General features: G+C 38.6%; 2 protein-coding genes across 3 annotated transcripts in view; one reads left to right on the top strand and one right to left on the bottom strand.

The window, feature by feature from the left end:
* The window catches only part of lig3 (ligase III, DNA, ATP-dependent), a 17,335-nt gene extending 12,499 nt beyond the window's left edge, over positions 1 to 4,836 (top strand). Inside the window, exons 16-21 of the mRNA XM_038707805.1 lie at positions 12 to 86; positions 471 to 617; positions 1,324 to 1,474; positions 2,716 to 2,795; positions 2,943 to 3,023; positions 3,938 to 4,836. Of these exons, the coding sequence (XP_038563733.1) occupies positions 12 to 86; positions 471 to 617; positions 1,324 to 1,474; positions 2,716 to 2,795; positions 2,943 to 3,023; positions 3,938 to 4,171 (768 nt within the window). The 3' untranslated portion in view covers positions 4,172 to 4,836. The remainder of the gene's footprint in view (positions 1 to 11; positions 87 to 470; positions 618 to 1,323; positions 1,475 to 2,715; positions 2,796 to 2,942; positions 3,024 to 3,937) is intronic.
* On the bottom strand, positions 2,399 to 22,160 carry rad51d (RAD51 paralog D). Of its 2 annotated transcripts, XM_038707806.1 has the most exons (11): positions 21,712 to 22,159; positions 21,566 to 21,627; positions 17,043 to 17,161; positions 10,947 to 11,028; positions 10,619 to 10,753; positions 10,441 to 10,533; positions 10,216 to 10,306; positions 7,178 to 7,248; positions 6,415 to 6,582; positions 5,559 to 5,696; positions 2,399 to 4,164 (listed from the first exon to the last, which is right to left on the bottom strand). In XM_038707806.1, exons 1-10 carry the CDS (start codon positions 21,791 to 21,793, stop codon positions 5,601 to 5,603), a joined length of 999 nt encoding a protein of 332 aa, XP_038563734.1. In that variant the 5' UTR covers positions 21,794 to 22,159; the 3' UTR covers positions 2,399 to 4,164; positions 5,559 to 5,600. The 2 variants fall into 2 exon arrangements, with proteins under 2 accessions (XP_038563734.1, XP_038563735.1); XM_038707807.1 differs by lacking the exons at positions 2,399 to 4,164; positions 7,178 to 7,248 and having other exon boundaries at positions 5,560 to 5,696; positions 21,712 to 22,160.

The following is a 22,160-nucleotide window of genomic DNA, read 5'->3' as shown; positions in this document are numbered from 1 at the left end:
TCTTTGTGTAGGACCCAAGCAAAATCCCAGGCTGGTTGAAAATCATCAAGAACTATTATCCAGATTTCATTATTCGCGATCCTCAGGTGAGGTTTCACTATTCAGCACATGTGTATTTCCTGAATGGGCCGTTCATGCACAGCCCAGTTGTGTCTCTGCAACCATTTAGATAGGGTGATGAGTTAAAACCTCTCTTGTCCATGTCTTCTGCAAGAATTTCTTCAAATAAATTACTCTCCTATGTATGATAATGACCACCTGTGCAAACTGAATATCTACTGAAAATTGTGTTGATTGAAATGACCTGTCCTGGATTTCAAGTCTGAAAATACAACTGCACAAAGTTCTTTTCTTAAACCGTAATAATCATGGCTTTGTTCCCCATTCAAACTGGAGTTACAGTAGCTTTTTTTGGTTTCATTTTATGGAGAAGCAGTTTTGCCTTCTCATTTATGTTTCCTCTGCTGCAGAAAGCACCTGTCTGGGAGATCACAGGCGCAGAGTTTTCCAAATCAGAAATGCACACCGCTGATGGCATCTCTATCCGCTTTCCCCGCATGACGCGCATCCGTGATGACAAGGACTGGAAGAGTGCCACCAACTTGCACCAGCTTAAAGTAGGATATCAGCCTTTTCGGTTCAAGTACACATGCCACAGTCTGATTGGTGATAATAATGTATAGTTCTTCCTGGGTGCAGGGGGAAATAAAACTTTCTTGATTAGATACTGCTTATTCAAGGACATGACTTGTAGAAAACTTTTTCTTTTTGAGATGATTGTTTAAGTTGATAGTGACAGAGAGAGACAGGATAGGCAGGGGAGAGAGAGGTATGACATGCAGCAAAGGGCCCGGGCTGGATTTGAACCCGGGCTGGACTCGGCCATGATACGTAGTTCACACTGTACCAGGCCACCCAGATGTCCCATAGAAACGTTTTCTGATATGCACTTAACTGAAGGCAGAAAAAATGAACCACAGACACCGAATAAGGTGTTTGCTCTTAATTACTTGCACTTTCATTCTGAACATATGATGGAGGAGGGGGAGGTATTAATGTAGGTGTTGGGAGGAGTGAAATAATTAGGCATCCTGTTGAACAAAGCACCCATAGGACTGCACAAGTATGATTTAAATGACAAAGTCCAAATTTGCAGTCAGAGTTATCTTTCAGACTTTGACAAATGAGTTGAAATATTGGCTGAGGCAGTTAACATGCCTGCACTAAATTATTTGAATGCAACGCAGGTCTTCAATCTATCGTGACACAAGACATTACATCTCTTGGCTGAAGCCCGTGTTGTCATTTCATCACTCTGCTCAGGAGCTCTTCCGCATATCAAAGGAGAACTGTGACTTTAAAGTGACAGCTGGACCGTCTACATCCAGCGATGACAAGGGCTCATCAGGAGGGGACAGCGGAGGAAACTCCCCGTCGTCCTCGTCCCGTGGGAGTGTTCCACCCAAGAAAACCAGTAAGTACACAACATAAGGAGGAGAACTCAAACTTTTGTTATTGTACAAATAACAACGGTTACTGTCTGCGCGCATGACGTGAAGCACCATGCATCGTAGCATGTGTGTATACTTGACTGATTCATTCCGGTCATGGCCGATTCCACTCACCAGCCGATTGCTCGGTTCATCTATAATGCTTTTATACAGTTTGACATTATTTCAAAAACATTTAAATCTACAACACATAATTTTGGTAAGAGAGGATGTTTTACCTTTCATGTGTTCAGACTTGGGCTACAACTGATTAGTAGATTAATCCTTAATACCTCTACAATGTTAGAATGATCGATCCATCCCAGTTTCCCATAGTCTAGGATGACATTTTTATTTTTTAAATAACATTTTCAAATAGCTTGATTTGTTGAAAACCCAAGGATATTAACTTTACTACTGTATAGAAAAAGGAAAGCAGCAAATCCTCACATCTGACATTTATTATTATAAAATAGTTCAAAACATTTAAGAAAAAGTCAATTCTCTGATTCCAGCTTCTTTACTTCACCATGACAGTAAACTGAAAATCTTTTGGCTCGTGGACAAAACAAGACACCTTGGGCTTTCAGAAACACTGATCAATGTGTTTCACTTTTTTCTGATATTTTATAGACCAAACAATTGAGAAATTAATAGACAGATTAATAAACTATGAAAGTAACCTTTAGTTGTAGCGCTAATCAAAATGGTTGTTGATTAATTTTCTGGAAATTTAGCTCTAGTTCAGACTAAACATGAAGCAATTTTTTGAATTATGTCATTAGTTTAAATTTGATTGCTGTCCATTTTTATTCGGCTCCAAATGAACTGGATCATGTACAGCTCCACCTCTCTTACCACTCCTTTCTTTTCCTTGTCGCAGTATATATTCACACAAGTCCTTGGGATAAGCACAATTTTATTTTTATTTTTTGCTTTAGTCATGTAGCTGCATACTTGCCTTCACTGCCTACACCCTCAGCAATGTGAAAATGTCTCCAACATTTATGTTTTTAAAAAAAAGCCAGTTTGAAAGAAAAGATCATATTTCAGTAAGGTCACAGAAATGTGAAATGTAGTTAGTTTACTGTGGAATATTAATTACTATTCCTACTTTAATCTGATCTGAAAGACGTGTTAATTGATTGAACAAGCAAAATGAGTCACTTAGTGCTGCAAATGCTGCTTTATTCGATATTTAATCAATAATATGCTCTTACTTCAGACCGCAGCAGCCCACCCAAACCAAAGGCTGTAAAATCTGAGCCTCGCACTCCTGGTTCAGAAACACCCAGTGCCAAGAAGGTATTGTATTTACTGCACAACACACAGTATGTTCACATGACAGATGTACACTTCCATCCTGTCAGACAGTTTAGATGAGTCAAGCCTGAGCTGCACGGGCTAATCTTCATGCAGTAGTGATGAACTGACCAGTCTGTTTCCTACCAGATAAAGACTGAAAGTGTTCACAGCAACGGACAAACCAAAACAAAGCCAACCTCTCAACTGCTGGTTCCAAGCAATGACAAGGTTAGTCAGCAGGTCTCTCTTCATTTATCTGTAAGCAATCAAGTGCACTGAAACTATTCATAGTACAAAGGCTAGAGGTGATCCAGCTCCCACATCTTCAAACTCAGATTGGCAAATGTTTTATTAAACTGTACTGAGGAGAAAATGCTTTTCTAATTCTGCCATTTTGGGGTTTAATGCCTCTTTACAGGTAAACAAAATAACCTCTTTCTACCTGTTAAAGGAATACTACCGTCTCTTACAACTTTGGTTTATCAGCAATGATAACATTGTACTCACCTAAGTAATTGCTAAGATCTGGGGACACAGTGACATCGAGTCTAAGGCAAGAAACTGTAGTAGTCTTACTATCAGACAGGTTATAAAGAAGATGACAGTTTAACCAGATTATGTACTATTTCTGATCTTGAAGTTTGTGTTTCTTGCCCCATTGGATCCATTGTTAGTCATGATGATACATTTTACAATCTCAGTGATTTAGTTTGACCAGTACAATCAAATCCAAATCAAAACTGGTGGTCAGAATTATAAAAACTGAAACCATAGTTTTCAGTTAACTTGTCCTATATAAGCTGTGGCTAGAAAACAAATTCAATCAAATTGATTTAAATGATTACTCAAAACTGCCATCGGAAAAGTTCCTTGATTTTCAAATCATTACAATCTGACTACTTTTTTGTTTTAAAACACTTTAGGTGCTGTTAACACAAGATGAGCACATGTTATAGACTAACATTCATTTTCTAATTAACAATTTAATCAGTTACTACAATAAGTAGTTGCAGACCTACAGCCAGATGCATAACCAATTTCTCATCATGGAGTGGTGCGACTGCAGAATTTAATCAAATGAATAAACAAGTGTTTGCCGTGTAGTTTGTACAGTACTTTGACCGTTTGTATTTTTCCTGTAGACACTGCTGGACATCTTCAGCGGGGTGAAGCTTTTCCTGCCCGTCTCAGTGCAGGACTTTGACAAACTGAGGCGGTACTTTGTGGCGTATGACGGAGACCTTGTACCGGACTATGACGCCGCCTCAGCCACACATACCCTGGCTGAACCTGAAGAGGACAGCCAGGCCAAGAGAGTCTCAACCAGCTGGATCTGGGAATGTATTCGCAAGAGGCGCGTCGTCCCTCCCTGTTAAGAATTAAAAAACACATTTTTATACACTGCGTTAACCTGTCCATAATCAGCTGCAACTTCAGTCTAAATCCACGATAAGCCATATGAACATGGTTGATCTTCATGGTCTGGGGAGATTGAAGCACCACACACTATGTTCGATTACACAATGCTCTCAGATGTGATTTTGTATTTATTCATTCATGAAGCCCTTTTTGTTTTGTACACTTGCAAACCAGCAGAGGATACATGAAGTATACATTTGGTTTGGGGGTTTTAATGTTCTCCAATTTTGTGTAATTGGAAGATTGCGAATACTGGGGATGGATGTAGCCAATTTACTGATGACAATTTTGATGAAATGAGGTCTGTTTGGGCAAATGGAAGTGTACTGTAGATGTAGATTTTTTTCGGAAGACAATTTCAATAACAAATGTAGTTAAAAGTGAAATGCATTTTACAAAAAGGTCATGTAACAAATCACAGTGCTGACTTGAAAATGATTATGCAGCAGAATTAAAATGAGGGGTTTTATCAGCAGCATGTATTATTTTTACAGCCTGAGTGAAATACTTTGCGAGGTATTAAACTCCAGCTCATGTACTGAAAAGAACCATGGTTGTCTGCCATTAGGAATGAACACAACACTGATAAAAGATAATAAATGTCTCAGTAACATCATTCTAATGCTGTGTCTTCTACAAATTGTACTTGGGAGTGTTGCAACAATTTGCACTGCAGAGGTGCAGACAAAGGTGTTACAGATATGATGGAAATGGATTTCTCATGGCTAACCACTGCCTACAGAACTACTGACGTCCTGTTCCAGAATTTACCAAGATCATATGAGGCTCTTTGTACAAGCTGACGAGGGGCTGAAAGGCTTTTACTGCAGCCTCCTGCACCTGAATGGCTTTCAAGGATAATTCAGATTTGCCTTTTTATCCCTGGGTTACTTTAGGCTATGAGGTGGTTTAATTAAATGTTTGAATGTATTAAAGCTCTGAGGGGCAAAATACACATGAACGTGCTTTGCTTCCCCTGACAGAGAAAGGACTTTGTTGCCTCTATATTCCTCCCTCTTCTCAACAGGTAAAACCAAATATCTGGCTGAAATCTTCACTTTGACATAAGAATTAAAGTCAAAGCCGTCTATAATATATCTTCACACACAAAGGATTCCCAATGAAATTTTAATGCCGCAGCAGAGGATTGAAAGAGCATCTCAAAAGGAGTACACTGTCGGTGTCCTGATATAATTGGGTCAATTGTGAAGCTATCATGCATGATTCCGATGAAAGTAACAAACCAAGTAGCTAATGATTGTAGAAACGGCAACAGTTTTAATTGGAGTGAAGTTTAGCAATAATCATAGTGTAGGTTGGTTGGTCCACAAACACGTTATGTACCTTTGATCAGACGTTGACGCAGAGGATTATAGTTTGCTCTCATCAGGAATCGGTCTCATCCAGTTTTCTCTTTCCTGAGGATCCTTCTTTAGAGCGACTCCACCACAGCAAGTCAAACTCTTCTTTGATGTGACAAGGCTAAGAAGTAGAGCAGATGACAGTGTTGATTTAGTAGCTTTACAAAAAAATAAAAAACAAACAAAAACTTTGCTGCAACATAAAACATTTATTTTCTGAATGTTCTTTGTCAAAGCGCTTTTTGTTTCATTTGACAGACTGCTTTTATAACTCCATTTTGTCAATGGTACATTATTATGTGGACAGTTCAAGTCTGCCCTGTGTGACCTCATGATACTGTAAGTGACAAAAACATACTGCAGACATGATGTTCACTGTGATGAATAACACAACTCAAGCAAGTCTCCAGACACCAATACTGGATTTGCATATTAAGTGAAAGAAAAATGCAAGAAAAATGTTGGTGACTGTAGAAAGGCATTGAAGAAAAGATTATTGTTGTAGTCCGCAATAGACAACGTCACAGCTCCAAATATCAGCCAGGAACAAACTTCATAACACTTGAAATGCTTTTCCTGAGTGTCCTGGATCTAAATCGGCAGAATGAGACTGAATTTGAATGATAACATTGTTATGCTTTTCTCATAAAAACCTTGCTGGAAGCAGCTTTTAAATAGAAATAAAGAGTTCCTTTGTCAAGCAAGATCTGTTAAAAGACCTGTAAAGGAGCAACGTCTCTATTTTAGCAAGATGTTTTGACATTTGCCTCTCAACTGAACCCCTTTGACAGAATCAATACTCAGCTAGATGATGTGCAAGTCAATGCAGCTTGTTGTACCTGTCTAGAAGACTTGATCAGTGTTGCAGAGCGCAGACTGGAGTGGCTGACTGTCACAGCCTTCTGTACTCGCTCCAGCAGGATCCTGGTTCTGGGGATGTGACTCCACGACACACCGAGGCCCGGCTGCACCTCCCCGCTGCCACTTCTCGTAACGTGGTTTGTAACCTGCAGGCACAGACATCATCATGTTTACTCTTTTTCCTCTTTGGGGATTATCATACAATTTCTTTATTCTGGTTTATTTCAAATTCAATTCAAAAACTTCATTACAGACTCGAGGACCAAATCTTACCCACAACAATACATAAATACATATCCACAAACACATGCATACACACATAAATACTTACATATAAAAAACACCATAGTAAATTAGTATAGAATATAATTTAGTACAGAAGAGAAGAGTTAGAAGAGATCGAACAGCCTATTAAATTCTCTTTAGCTCACTTCAAATAACATGATTTGAGGTGAAAGCTTCTTTTCTTTGGTGCATGCTTTTTAATGTGTTAAGTTCATATTTTGAATAATTAGAACCTCGAGTCATACACCTGAACTAACGAATAGATTTGTGTTTTTACACCTTTTGATTGTCAGAAATTAGTCACCTTTGTTTTACCCAAACGAAGCTGGGTTTTCATTTCAGGTCTCAAAGCAATAGCAAAATGACATGTGAAAGGGTTTATGGAGAGTTTAGACTGACAATGGAAATGCGTCTTGCATTCAGAGTAGCACATATCAAGGACTGTGTCATCCTTACCAAAGCAGCAACATTGAAGTCCTTTGCCATCATCTTAAGAACTCCTGCCACTTGAATCATCAAGGACATGCCTGGAGGCACAGGAAGTCCAGAATACACTCAGTCTTTCAATGGTTCTTTCTAAGCAATTACAGAGTAGGAACTCAGGCTACAGATCTTATGGTGATATATACAGTCTTAGATATTATTATGGTTGACTCATTTTGTCTATGGCCACGCTGGCGGCTGAGCTCAGTAAGTACATGACTTTGGTCTAGATTTAACATAGTAGACAGGTTGCCATGAGATTTGATCCACACATTCAGGATGAATTGTAATAACTTGCTTATATTTTGAGTGTTAAACTCTTACTTTTAACTTTGACTGTTGCTTAATTATGATTATTGAATATTAAAGACATTTTGAAAGCAATATGTCAGGGGCTTTAACTTTTCATATCGTTATCATCAGTTCAAATTTGTTGTCCATTACTTTGGTTTATGAGCAAATACTAGCAACATTCGCATCGGCCTCAGTTGTACTTTGTGTTTAGTGCATTGGCAAATATTACCATGCTATCGTGCTAACCTGTTAATTCTTGCTAAACATCAGAAAGTTCACATTGTCATAATGAGCATGTAAGCATGCTGGTGTGTCTTTCTCAAAGCACATACATTGAATAGTTATTTTTTGGTTTTCTTAGGTTTCTCTGGAGCGGTTTCATCCTGATCAACGATCACTTCAAATTGTGTCTAGTTGTGAGCTGCTCTTCCATTTCCATTGTACGCTGCATTCAAGAATCAAGGGTTTTGTAGTGTGCATACCAACTGTTTTCATTGAATTTTGTCACACTGTCCAGTGTGAACACACTACATACTCAAAACCTGCTTTAAGTGAGTATGTAGGTGTGGATTTGGTACACAGCTGTAGGCTTGTTAGCGTTCAGTAACTAGCCCCAGCAGTCCAAACGTTAATTCATAATTCAGCCACATAGTGTCCCCTACTCAAGCCTTACGGGACAAATCAAAATGGAAATGTCTGTTGTCCAGCAGCAGGATGCATCTTAAAGGTATTTTTGTAATCCCAGGTGTCCACTGTCTGCTCGGAATGATAAAATGTTTGCCCAGGGCCTGCCATAACTACATCAGCGGCACAATATGTGGAAATGTTGGATGTAAATGTTGGTTTCGCCGCCAGCACATATTTTATCATTCTGGGCAGATAGTAGACATCTGTGAGATCACAAAAATGATTTAACTCGCAGGTGGATAACAGACGTTTTAGCTCACCCCCTAAGGTTCGTGTAGGAAACGTTATGTGACTGAATGACAGAGTGCTGAAACGGCTTAAATATTCATGCCAAATATGCTGAAAAGATTACCATTTTTTTCTTTAAAAAAAGTTTTGACATCAGTAACTACTTCATCCCAACATTAACTAATTACGAAATGATCTACTGAACTGAGGTAATTCTCTTGGTTTTAACCACCAGTTTTCTTTCATTTGTTGTAGTGGGTTTTTCCATTTGACCAGGCCTTCTCAGTGTGGAGAAAAAAAAAACAGCTTGGAGGGAAATTAACTATATCTTTCTTATAACAAACTTCTCAAAGCTGAGGTTGGTCAGGTGTGAATTTATGCATGAAAATATCAGTCTACATAGACACATACAGTCGTGTCTGTTTTAAGTGTCTATAGCTTTTAACAAAACAGGGGTTTTTTTTAGTTTTTTTTTTTTTACAATTAATTGTTTTAGCTCTTAACAACATTCTCAAACATTTATTAGTTAACAATTAAATAACATTTAAATATTATTTTACAATGTTTTTAGTTTAATTAAGTTTAATCACAAATCTTTTTTTTTTTAGCCTTTTGTAGTGTCTTTTCACAGGTGCTAACAGACCCTGTTGTATTGAGTGACTGTTTAATTAATAATAATACTTTTTATTTATAGGCACCTTTCACTCAAGGTCACCTCACAAAACAGAAAACAATTTTATAGTAATAAATTGATCAAATTAACAACTATAATTACAGTGCATAAAATCGGGGTACATAAACAATTGGAAACAAAGATTGCTATGCCCTGATAAATAGTGCTCACGTGGGATATACCAGTTTAAAAAGATGTGTTTTCAGGCGGGATTTAAAAATGGAAAGCGAGTCAACGTTACGGATGTCTGGTGGAAGAGAGTTCCAGAGACGAGGGGCAGAGCGGCTGAAGGCTCTGAACCCCACAGTGGTCAAACAAGCAGGAGGTACAGTGAGGTGAATAGAAGACCTAAGAGTGGGAATGGGTGTGTTGATATGAAGGAGGTCAGTGAGGTACAGAGAAGCAAGGTTGTGAATGGCCCTGTAGGTCAGGAGCAGAGTCTAAAATCAATGCGGTATTTAACTGGGAGCCAATGAAGCTGCTGAAGGACAGGAGTGATATGATTAATAGAGGGGGTTCTGGTGATGATACAGACAGCAGAGTTCTGAACCTGTTAAAGTTTATGTATGAATTTGAAAGCCAAATTGGAAGACCAAAGAGAAGAGAATTTACAATAATCAATGCGGGATGCAACTAGTGTGTGAACGAGAATGGCTGTACTAGTGGGTGAGAGAGACGGTCTGAGGCGATTAATGTTATGTATATGAAAGTACGCAGACCGAGTGACATTATTAATGTGAGCTTGAAATGAAAGTGTGCTGTCTTTTTAAATCCATTTTGGAGCTTTCTGTAATACAGTTGTTGGCAATAAAGTCAAAGACGTTCACTTGGATTAAGAACTTTTAATTATTTTGACTGTCAAGTGGCCAGACAGCAGCTGAGGCAAATATTTGACCTTTTACTCTAAATGTGATGGTTTTGGGGTTTAACGTGACTTTACAAATGTTTGTGCATTATTTTCATACTTTCTTATTATTGGATTAGATGTCATGCTTCCAAAATGTGTAGGGACCCTGTTGTGATGTTCATTCTACAGATTCCTGTCAGACATTTGGAGTTTACAGACTCAGGTGTAAACACAGCCGCAGGTATGATGGGACTGTGATGGACTAGCAGAAAGAGATTTCACCTTCATTTTGTTTGCCTCCTAGTAGAGGAGAGATAACAGCTGACACAGAGTCCACGATCACAGCCTTGACAGAGCCACCACCAACAGACACCTAATAACAAATGTGACAAAATTCAACGACTACAAATTTGATCCATCCTTCTCAAAAGTTCCCCAGGTACAGCAGAATGGTTGGTATATTATTAGCAAATGAAAAAAAACAAACAAAAAAAACAGCAAACAAACCTGAAGCTTGCCACTGCGAAGACTGTATAAACAGTCAAGTAGAGAGAAGATGTCAAACAGACGAAAGATATGGATCCTCTGAAGAGCTTCCATCTGTAAAATGGCAGTTCTTATAACTAACTTGTTTTCTATTACCGTCAAGTAATATTTGTTTAAAACTCAATTCTTGTCAACTCACCTGCTCTTCTGTGTTACTCGTTTCAGCTTGTAGCATTTGAAGCAAGCGGCTGGCAGTCAGCCCTCCTGTCGTATCGATAAATATCACACTCTGTTTCAATTGGTAAGAAATGTGCACTGCAACACCAAAACACACCTAGGAGACACAACAAGCGGGCAGGGAATAGTTAATGACAGCATGGACAATTTAGATAAATGGTAACTCTGAAAAGTATTATTTCAGCCAAAGTACAATTTTTATAGTCTATAGGAGAAGAGGGAATTCTAAGAAGAAGGAATTTATGAGTCTGAAATTATCAGCGATGGAGAGGAAGGTAGGAAATGTTCACCTGAGATTTGCCGCTTCCTGGGCCTCCTGACAGCTCTGTTATCTCTCCAGTATACAAGCCTGAATCCAGCATTTTATCTAAGCTGCAAGAAACAAGGTACAACTCATTACTCACAACTGCCATCGGATGTAATAAACTATTAAGCCCAAGTACATCCGTAGAGCCAACAAAAACTGCAGTTGGGTGAAAAAATAATACAAACAGCTTGCATTAGGTTCCAGACTATTCTTAAGATGTTTAGCCAATTCCTAATTTCAGTCCTGTTTCATTGCTTATCAAGCTCAGCCACTGGCTGCGTCTTTCAAATTGAATCTATCAAAACTATGGCTTATTTTGTGTGTGTGTATGTGTGTGTGTGTGTGTGTGTGTGTGTGGACATGTATCACTCATGTTGTGGAGACATAAATCTGTTTACACAGTCATATTGTGGGATCTTGTCTTGCTTTTGGGGACAAAACGCAAGTTCCTGACTTGGTTCAAGGTTAGAGCAAGGTTGGCTTACAGTTCTGGTTAGGATAAGTCTCCAAGGAAGCTAATGTACATCAATGTAATGTCCTCTGAAGTGATGGAAACATGTCTTCTGAGGATCTAGTGCCAATTTAAATATATTTAATAAAGTGAAATACAATACATTGCTAAATGTTCCATATGTAATCATATATATGGTATATTCATGTTACAGGGTTAATACAGCTTTTTAAGATAAAAATTAAGCAATTTTCTAACTTTCAGGACTTTGATCTTAACCACCAGGCCACCACAACACTCCTCTGTAATGGAGAGGTTATTTTGCAGTAACCAACAAATGTACCTCTTTTGTTATTTATCAGCAGCTGCAAGATTGTTTGTGAACAACAAATAAACATTCTATCTAATATATATTTATCCCTTTTTTATATACATCCTGTAAAATGGGAAGTGGTCTGCCAGACCTGGAAGCAGGAGGTTGTCTGTATCTGTATGTGTGGCCAACTAATCATGATATGACTTTGCAGGTTCAGCTAGTGCAGCTAAACAAGGTGGTCAGGTGATTAACTTGTTATGAACAACTGAAGCTGCTTGATCAAGGACATCATTTAAGTCCGCTATGTTGGAGCAGGAAAAGATCTAAAACATGCAAGATAATAGTCATATTTCCATCTAATTGTCACACATATTTTAAACAGACTTTTGAAATATAAAAGAAAACACAAAGTAAATGCGAAATGTGTGTGTTTCCATTAGCTGGCTTGGAGTGAATTAACCAGGCTACAGCACGCGTAGTTAGGTCAGTAGTTGACGTTATAGATGGCTGTAATAAATATGTATGGGTTCCAAAGCAGAAACAAAACCAGCCACATGGAACTGATGGCCATTGATCTGAAAATGGAGAGACTACACTTCAAAATGCGCATAAAAAAAATGTTGATGGAGAAACAGCTATTGTGTACTCCAGAAGAAGTTTGGGAAATGATGCAGGAACACTGAGATGGATACTTTTTACCCACAGGGATAAAGAGTGAAGTAGAGTCTGTTCTTTTCTTAGATTTCCAACCTTGTCAGTCTTGTTATAGGTTCTTTGTTGCTGCCTAGGTAAATCTTCCCTGAGCCACACCTTCACACACCCGATGTGGTTTATACATGACCTTCTCCACCTCAGTGTATCCGCTCTTTTTGTGTGTTCACACTGCAAGAAATTTAAGCAATAAATCACCATTGGCCCATTAATTTCCTACTGAGCTGAGTGAACAGAGGCTGGACTGATGTGTGGATAAGGTTCAAAGTCGGCCATGGTTAAAAGTTTCACGATGAACTATCAACAGCCAATAACATTTCTGTGCAACCTTAACCTTCCATGATTTCATTTTCTGAACAATAGTTCTGCCAGGCAACTGCAGAATAGGTGTCAGGTTCGTTTATAGCCTGTCCAGTCTTCCCAGCTGTCCGCAACTTTAGCTTGAAATACAACAGGAATATATTCTGCAACATCATTGCTTGGAGAGCTGCTGTATCCATCTCTAGGGTTGATGGTAAGCTCTGAAGCTATTCAAATGATATCATATTTTGCTTTTCAATTAATAGTACTTGCACTATCTCATGTAAATGCATGGTAAGATTTTCCTCCCAAATGTCTAGCAATACCTTTTCGAGATCTTAAAACCATTTTTCCTATCATTCTCGTTTTTAGCTGCTCACGGCTGAAGAAATACTTGGAGTTTTCCACCATACCAAACTGACAGAAAACATGATTTCTCCGAAACTATTTATAATACTGTTACAATATGTAGGATACTCCCCCGTTTCCATGTTGAGGAATATTTAAGATATTGTTGGAATTTACAATGAGAGAAAATACTTCCAGAAACAGTGGCTCCTCAAACTCTTAAATTTTATTAAGTTAGAAAAATGAGTTTTTGCTTTGTGTTCATTCGTGTTGGTTTCACCATAGGCTGAATATCAAACCAATACTTTTTGAATGCTGACCCAAATGTGTCCATAACACGGAGTACCAAAAACTGTCAAGTGCTGAACTCCTGTCAGAATACATAGTCACACTTGTACTCCTGTTCTTGTTATATTGAGTTAAGTGACAATTTCGTTTGCCTTTTATTTTTGGGAAAGTTCTTATTATTACACAACAGCATAAAACACTGATGCATTAGAGAATTTTAGATTTCGACCAAAATGCAGATGTTTCTTATTGGCAACAGGTCTAGTGCTGTTTTAATCATCAGTCCTTGTCATAATGCTTTAACTATCTGTTCTTTCAGCATTGGAATACTTTGATTTGTCTGTGTTGACCTTTAAGGCCGGTGATCTGAACAGTTTGTGGCATCTCATCACTTTTGCCTGCACGTGTGATGATGGATGTGACAGTGACGCAGTTAAATCTACATAGCAAAGACCCTCCAGCTTGAAGGTTAAGCATCACTGGAAGCCTGTGGTTGGTTGATTGGGGTTCTTATCACCTACAGCATGATTGTGAAGAAGAGAATTGGTGGGGACGCCTTCTTTGACTGCACTGTTGATGAAACATCAGACTGTGTGTTCTTGTAAGGGCTCAGGAGGAGAGATTGTCCTTGAAAAGCCACTGATTTGGAATTTCCCTTGGGCTGCACTCATCAGTGAGACCAGAATACAGTGCGGTCCTTGGAACTAATGGGTCTTTATGTGAGTGTATGATTGGAGTGGAGGCAATGAACAGGCTCAGTTTATGTTGTTGAGTGTAGTTGTCTTTAAGAGCTTATAAAGAAAATGTTTGATTACTGTGGACAGATATTTCCTTCCTGTGGCCGGACCCAGCACCAGGATTATAATATAAACAAAAAGCGGGAATTAACATAATCTTACATAAATGGTCTGCAATACTTGTTGTCAGCTGCAGCTTCACTGTAAGATTGTGGACTGTTGAGAGCCACTAACGCTGAACTCCAAGGCTGAATTCCTCACGAGAAGGCTGTGACAGAAAGCAATTTTCTGCATTTTCAGTTAGGTCTTAATGTGAGGCTGAATTGTATCACTTGATCACACCCAAACACTTCCACAGCAGCATATGCATCGTATTACAATATCATTGTGTCATTATTCTACCAAAAAAAGTGTTCATCATCCATCCTGTTTGTAAGAAAAACCACAATGGCAGCAGGAAATTTAAAAAAAGATTTGTATAGTTTCCGTTGCTTTCTTTTTGTTTGTCACTGAACATGTTGTTTGATACTGACTGGCTAAAAATAAATGAGTGCCATTTATTATACATTATTAATGATTATACTACTTTTGTGCTTTACGAGCCGATCTGTGATGGGGGTGTTTGAAATGCAAGTTGCATTAATGTTTTTTGAGTGCCAAAGACAAATGATTTTTTCACTTATATGCTGTTATAACGAATACTGTTTTCTACATCCAGTTCACTGATTCTGACCCAGTCCAGCAAGATCTTCTCTCTTCTGTCTATGCAGCCGATCAGCCTCTCAGAGCATCTACTCTACAAAATCTTTTACATATTACACACTCAGTTGCCAGTTTATTAAGTTCATCTAGCTAAAACAAATACAGTCTAATAAAACCGCCCATCAGTTATACTGAGAAGTGTTTCTAATTAAGGCTGCAACTAATGATTATTATTCATTGTCAGTTAATATGTTGATTATTTTCTCGATTAACTGATTGGTGGGTTGGTCCATAAGATGTCAGACAACAGTGGAAAATGGTGATCAGTGTTTCCCAAAACCCAAGGTGACCTCAAATGTCTTGTTTTGTCCACAACCCAAAGATATTCAGTTTAGGGTCATAGAGGAGTAAAGAAACCAGAAAATATTCACATTTAAGAAGCTGAAATCAGAGAATTTAGATTTTTTTGTAAAAAAAATACTTAAACCAATTATCAAAATTGTTATTTAATAGTTGACAACTAATCGATTAATCACTGCAGCTCTATTTCTATTAGTACCTCGATGAAATAAATAGGTTGGACAAAACATTAGAAATACCTCTCAGAGTAATGCAATACAATTCAACAGCACCAGAAAATGCAGCCTACGAAATGACCATGAAGTTGAACCTCTCTAAAACAATTTCAACAAAAACTGTAATCTTTATTTAAGTGAGATATATTGCAGACCTGTTGTATCAGACTATATTAGTTTTAGCTGGGCGTACCAAAGAAACTGCCAACTAAGTGTATGTTTTATTACTCTGTCTCTGCGTATACACCATTCTGACTGACACTATGGACAGCAAAGTGCATCATTCATCTGTTCATCTTTTCACCAGTAGAGCGCAGACAAGATGCACAAATCACACTGCCTTTACTCACATGGCAGATTCACTTTCATATCACTAATCCAAAGCACTAACTAATTTATGAAAAGCACGTAAAAAGAGATATGGAGAGGGGAAAAAAACACCTGTGGTCATTAATTATACTGAAACGGTAACTCTAACTGTAAAAATGGTACTATCCTATAAATTATGCCAGGTTGGTCCATTTCACAGATTTGCCAGAGCAGGCTGTAGTCCTGGCTTCAGAATATTTCCCTTCTAAAAGTGGAATATTTATCAGCCACGCTTTGTGCTATGACTGCATTCAGATGAGTTAATCTTGTGATACCAGCGCACATATCTTGCAAACCCTTCATGTGACGCTGTGTCTGAGTTTAGCAAGTTCATTCCAAGCACCACTGTAATACAATGCCATACTGGTAGCAGTGGGAATTTTTGGTTTCTTCCAAGTCATTAAATTTTGATTCTCTGATGTACAGCGAAAATGTTTTAAAGGACATGTCGCGTGGTGTTTGTTTGTTCAGTGGAAAGTAGTCAGGCCAAGTAAATGCAGCTGATATATATCAGAAGCCACTTTAGGCTGCATTTACGAACCAAATGGAACAAAAAGCAAAGAAGTCAGCTTTAGCTGCTAAAACATAGCACACAATCCATTTCTAAAACACTCTATTTCTATGCTGTATTTTTAACTACGGCTACCAGACTCCACACATAGGCACAGGTCAATGCAAATTCAATTTTAACGACACTGAGAAGATTTTTGTTTGATAAAAATGGATCGATGCAGAGGAATCTGGTTACAAAACGTATTTGGTAAGGTACAATACTATTGATTTTACTGGTCATCCTGTGCTTGTGGGCAATCAGTACGGGTCTGCAAAGCTGATAGCAGTAATAGCAAACATAATGAAACAGACTTTAAAATGGTGCTTCCCATGATTAAATGAAAAGCACAAATGAATTTAGTATAGCATGTAAAATCTAAAATTATGTTTGCCTAACAGCATCATGTCAACTTTCAATACACACAAGATACAGCTACTACTACCACCAAACAAATCCAAGACTTCAATCTGAAATAATATCAGGTAGCACAAATGAAGAAGCCACTATATGCTTAAATAAGCACCACCACAAAATTAGTTTTGCCTCTAAACTGAACACTGGGAAAATACTTTTTCAATTCAATATGTAGATTTGTCCTTAGGAATACATATTTGATGTTGGAGGTGAACCTTCCTTGAAGCTCTTGTGGCACAAAGCCCACCGTTAAATCCCCCTGTGGGCAAAGGGACAAAGCAGTGCGCTCTGCTGTGTGTGCAGAATTGTCTTTACCTCGGATTTCCAGTGGAAAGGATGGCTGTTGAGCTTAATAGTTCTTCATACAGATCAGCACCTGACACGGGGAATGCTGTGTGCTGGGCCAGCAGCACTCGACGGATGGCAAACAGAGCCTGAAATGCAAAAAACACAACTGCTGCATTGATCAGCCACTACACATGTACTCATGTACCTCGACCAACTTGCCAGATTGGATAATTTTCTGCCCAATTGAGCCATCATGATTATAATCCTCAGGCACAAGGTAAACTTTTGGCTTGTTTTGATGCAATCATGTCCACACTGTCTGCTCTTTGGTTAATATTTGATAACTGAAGCCTCAGTAGGCAACTTTACATTTTAATAACTCCAGCATGTCACTTACATCTCAAATGTCAAGAGCGTAGCGCAGTATCATTGTGCATTGCTTACTTTTTGAAGTATATGACAATGGCTCAAGAAGAAGATTATTTTCTTTATTGATTATTATTTACTGATTATGTTTTCTGGAGTTTTTTCTCTCTCTCTCTCTCTTTCTTCAACCTTTACACACAGCTGCATACAGAACAATGGTTGTCCACTACATTTCACACATACCTACACGCCTGCATAGAGGAAATATAAAATCTAAGTACATTATTTGAATGTACTCACATGTCTTTTTTTTTCCACTTATATGGACACTGAATGCAGACTTATGGTTACATGTAATTCAATTGTCTTGTGTCAGTGTTTAATATCAATGTTACGTTGTACTATTTCAATGTGTTGGTCTAATAATGAAATAGAAAAAAGGTTAAAAACCTGTAAGCAAACAACCCACACGCTCACCACTTTCACACGTTTAAATTGCCAAGGAAGAATACTCACCCCTCTACCAGGGATGCACCGACATCATTCACATTTTTTCATTTATTTTGCCTTTTTTTTTTTTTTTTTTTTACCATAGCATAAATTAAACAGTCAAAATGTGCTTTTTACTTAGTGTTTCCCATAGGATTTGGAGACTATGGTGGGTGGGTCCGAGGCACGAGAGGGTCCAATAAAGTAAATTACATGTCCATTTACTGTTAATGAACATATGTAATATGTTATATACTTCCACAGGTACTGGTATTGGGACAGAAAAAGTCAGATTGGTGCATCCCTAACCTGAAGCCCCAAGAAATGAACCTGGTTTTCACACAATAGGCTGGAAAGTCTTGTTGCCTCAACAAGGCTTCATCTCCCCTGTCACTAATTAGCACTGCATGAGAACTACACTCCAGCAAATTAATTCAAAGCTACACACCAAATCACATACTTCTTGCTTTTTTATTTATTTGGGAAAGAAATATAAAACGTCCAAGCCCACCATAAGCACTAGATCCCACACAGTGATCCAGCTAACCCCTCTCATCATATAAAACTGCACTTGACCGCTTGTGGGTCACAGCTATCACAGCGATATCAAGGGTCTGAGGTGTGTGTTTGCATATTTTGGTTTGTGAAAAGTTTTGTCCTCCAGATCTAACAATGGGTGAGTGGTATCACACTCCAAACCACTGTGATTCTTCATACACTTCCCACACTTGGCCGCCTGTGGGCAGATTAATCAGGCTCTCAATCAGAGTGTCCATGGTCACTAAGTCACGTCCACTTATGAGCAATCATATTAAATCCCAATACAATTTTATGCCAATTCCCTCTCATAATTATATCCTGCCCTATATTATATCCATCAGGTGGCTAGTCAAACACCTCTGATAGAATATGAATGTCAACTTTATATATAAAAAAATCCTTATGATGCCCGCTGAAGGCGAGCATGACCACAGGGAGAGTGACTTGTGTACCTACCACACTACAGTAGGACAACATCCCACTGGATCTTACGACATGACATCAGGTCAGCAGGTCAGCAGCACCGGACCGTATGTTGTTTAAGTCAGAGCCCTGGTTTAAGTCAGCTGTTAGCCAAGAAGCTAAAAGAAGTATGGAGAAGGGGAAGATAGGAGTTCTTTCTACTGCTGTAGATATTGCCATTCTTGTGGCACATGCAAAGAACACTGTCGTCCGTTGTAAACTGAGTGCGAGCAGCAAAAAGCTTTCAACCGCAAACAATTCTAACTGTTGAAGCAGCACAGCAATGTGAAACTTATAGAAAGAAACTCCCCGGCCGCTACTGCAAGTGATGCTTGGACTCGTTGGGAGAGAGTGGTGTAAGCAACGTTTAACGTTTTGTAAAAAAATACTGAATACTGCTCTCACAAATGCATGTGCAGAAAAACAGTAATTCAAAAGTATGGATTGACATGATTTTTTTTTACTTCTGCCAGTGGTGTTAAGAAATGGTGTACCTGTAATGTACCAAACTCCTTGCTGCTGTTATGAATATGATTAAAAAGTCGGGAGAGACTGCTTTGGTTGGGGGGGTGAAAGTAATCTAGTAACGTAACTAGTACCTAGTAGTTACTTTTACCACCCAGTAATAAGTAATATTATTATTTTTTCAAATGAGTTATAAGTAACCAGTAACTTATAACAATTTCTGCTTAACTTGCTCAACACTGATGAAAACAAAACAGAGGGAAAAAGCTAAAAAAAAAGTTCCAGAATCCAGCTATCTATAGAAAGAGCACTAACTGCTGCTTAGCAGGCTTACACTCTGATTAGTCTCGTCTTCCAGGCAGAGGGATATTTCCTGCCAGAGTTCATGTGCAACAGCAGAATTGTATTTAGGGAAGTTAGGTAAATCTGCTGGGTCTCAATTAGTGAGAATACTAGTGTCCAATTTGGGGTGAGGGCTCAGAAGATGGGCATGTTTTTATAGAAGCCTTGCCTTGTGCAGCCTTAATTGAACTGTATGAGGCTGCCCAAGTCAGATAAACGTGTCAGTGCAGATGACCCAGTAGTGACCTCGCCGCTGTAATGTATGTATGTATGTAATGTGTGTTCAACAATGGTTCAAATCAACAGCAGGAGTCTGATGGACCAGAGGGATGGTGGTTATCAGCTCAGGGGATGCCTGCAGGCTGAATAGGCTGGTCAGGAAGTCTAGCTCGGTCACTAGGATGAACCTGAACTTGCTGCAGGCGGACACATGAAATGATCTCATGGGGGGAAACACATTTCCATTCATTCTGTGATGATATCTTTAACACTTTCAACTCAAATCACCTCAATCAATGTGGTATTTAACTTCCGCAACCACAATATGTAAGTTAGTGAATCCTTTTATGTACGCAATGTGGGCAGTGATAGGAGTATGGGGACAGTGCAATATATTTCACGCTTTCCAAACTTTTCCACTTCAAAACAATTATTTTCCTATAGTACAGACACTATGACCACAGAAGATGTATTTCTAACTGAACAAGCTCTCACTCATCTTTTTACCAACTAAAGCTTGGGTTGACTTCCAAGCCCTGTCCACCCACATAATTATTCACTGATGAACATTTATCTTGACGGCCCCTTGTGGGTCTCCTTACTGATTATTTGCGCTCTTATATCTCTGAAAAGATTTGGTGGAAAATGTATGATCTAAAAAAAACCTTTTCCTGTTATCTGCCCATAAGGTCAGAACTAAGGCAGGCAGATTTTTTTCCTCCATGATCATCTTTGCTCTCTCTTCATGTTTCTCACTGCAAAATGATTTCAAAGTGAAATAGCTGGACTCCCTTTGAGGGTTCAAACTGATAATGAAGGACCTTGTGGCAGACACGAGTTTTTAGTTTTGCTTTCCTGATGGCTAGAAACTTTTCTACTGTTTATTGCTGACTGTACGCACATAATACTACTACATATAAAACACTATTTTTATTTATTAACGTATAAATTTTACAATTTTTGCAGTGTGACTTGTCTATTATACATACAGAAAACAATACAGTCTAATTGCAAACTGCTGAGTGGGAAAAATACAATGAAATATAGAGAAAATAAGAAGAAGCAAATGTGATCTTCGACCTGGAACTGAACGTGTGCTGTGAAACAATTTTGCCTGGCTTGTTAACCAGATGACCTGACTTGCCATGGGTATACATAACAAGCCCAGTGGGAGCTCTGCTTAGATTAAGGGTGATTTTTTTTAAATTGCAGCCCACCTGATATAAACCACATACAGAATGAGAAACACATTCTGCATGTGGTAAAAGTGTAAGATCAACATAATATTGTCAGGGCCTAAACCTCCCACTCTACACTGTTTATGCCAAGTATAAAATGTGGGTGTCTTGTTTTAATTTCAAAAGTTGGTAATACTGCAAAGGAAAGCTATGCATTGGATTTATTACAGGGTGTCTACAGGCGATGAGCTGTTATCTAAACTTACAGTGAGGAAATGTATTATTAAAGCAGCACTTCAATAAATGTTTTTTGGACACCTTGAATTAAGTGGCTGTGTTATGAAGGGAACATGTGACTGGAACTGGAACCTGACAACCCAATCTGGCAAGGTTGATGTCCAAAGTGTTTACTTAATGAAATGCATTGTTTTCAGGGCCCTCAACCTCAGTGAATAAGCTAGAAATTAACTTCACGTATGGTGTAAATACCTTATATGACACAGAGCATTTCTGAGCAAGTTCCTCGATGTTAGATGATACCAGGTTCTCCACTGTGAAAACAAGAAAGCATAAGTGTTACTGCTAGAAGATGAAGCATCCTCATCTCTTGCCGTTAACGTTACACACACACTGACCTGTTTTAATATCGGCAGCACGCAAGTCGCGCACCAAACCCTCATCCAGTCCGGGACACATTCCTTCTCTCAAGACGACCATGGTCTTGCATTATTGACTGCAGGCTCACGTGTAACTATTATGTCAGAAAATAACTCGTCTCTTGCGCAAAAAAACAAACAAAAGAAAGTGAAGTACGCTAGCCACCCAAACAGACGCTGCTAGCTTCGACTGTTTTTAGCATTAGTGGCTAAGTTATAGCTAAGTTAACTTGTCTGCCTGTTCGGTCGTTGGAGATACTATGAATGACGTTCTCAACTCTCCTTCTAAAGTTCGCGACGACAAAAAGCCTAAAACAGTGTTTACTAACGACAATCTAATGCTTTTACGATAAACTTTTGCTCCACTAACGCTACAGCAGAGTACACGCTGACTTGTGTCAAACTTCTCCTCCTGCTTGCCGTAGTAA

The sequence above is a fragment of the Micropterus salmoides genome, unplaced genomic scaffold (genome assembly GCF_014851395.1).
Source record: "Micropterus salmoides isolate LMB-PRFRI ecotype aquatic unplaced genomic scaffold, ASM1485139v1 Ms_hic_scaffold_9, whole genome shotgun sequence".
In the NCBI taxonomy this organism is placed as follows: domain Eukaryota; kingdom Metazoa; phylum Chordata; class Actinopteri; order Centrarchiformes; family Centrarchidae; genus Micropterus; species Micropterus salmoides.
The sequence above is the reverse complement of the archived record's forward strand: the minus strand, read 5'-3'. Positions and strand labels throughout refer to the sequence as shown.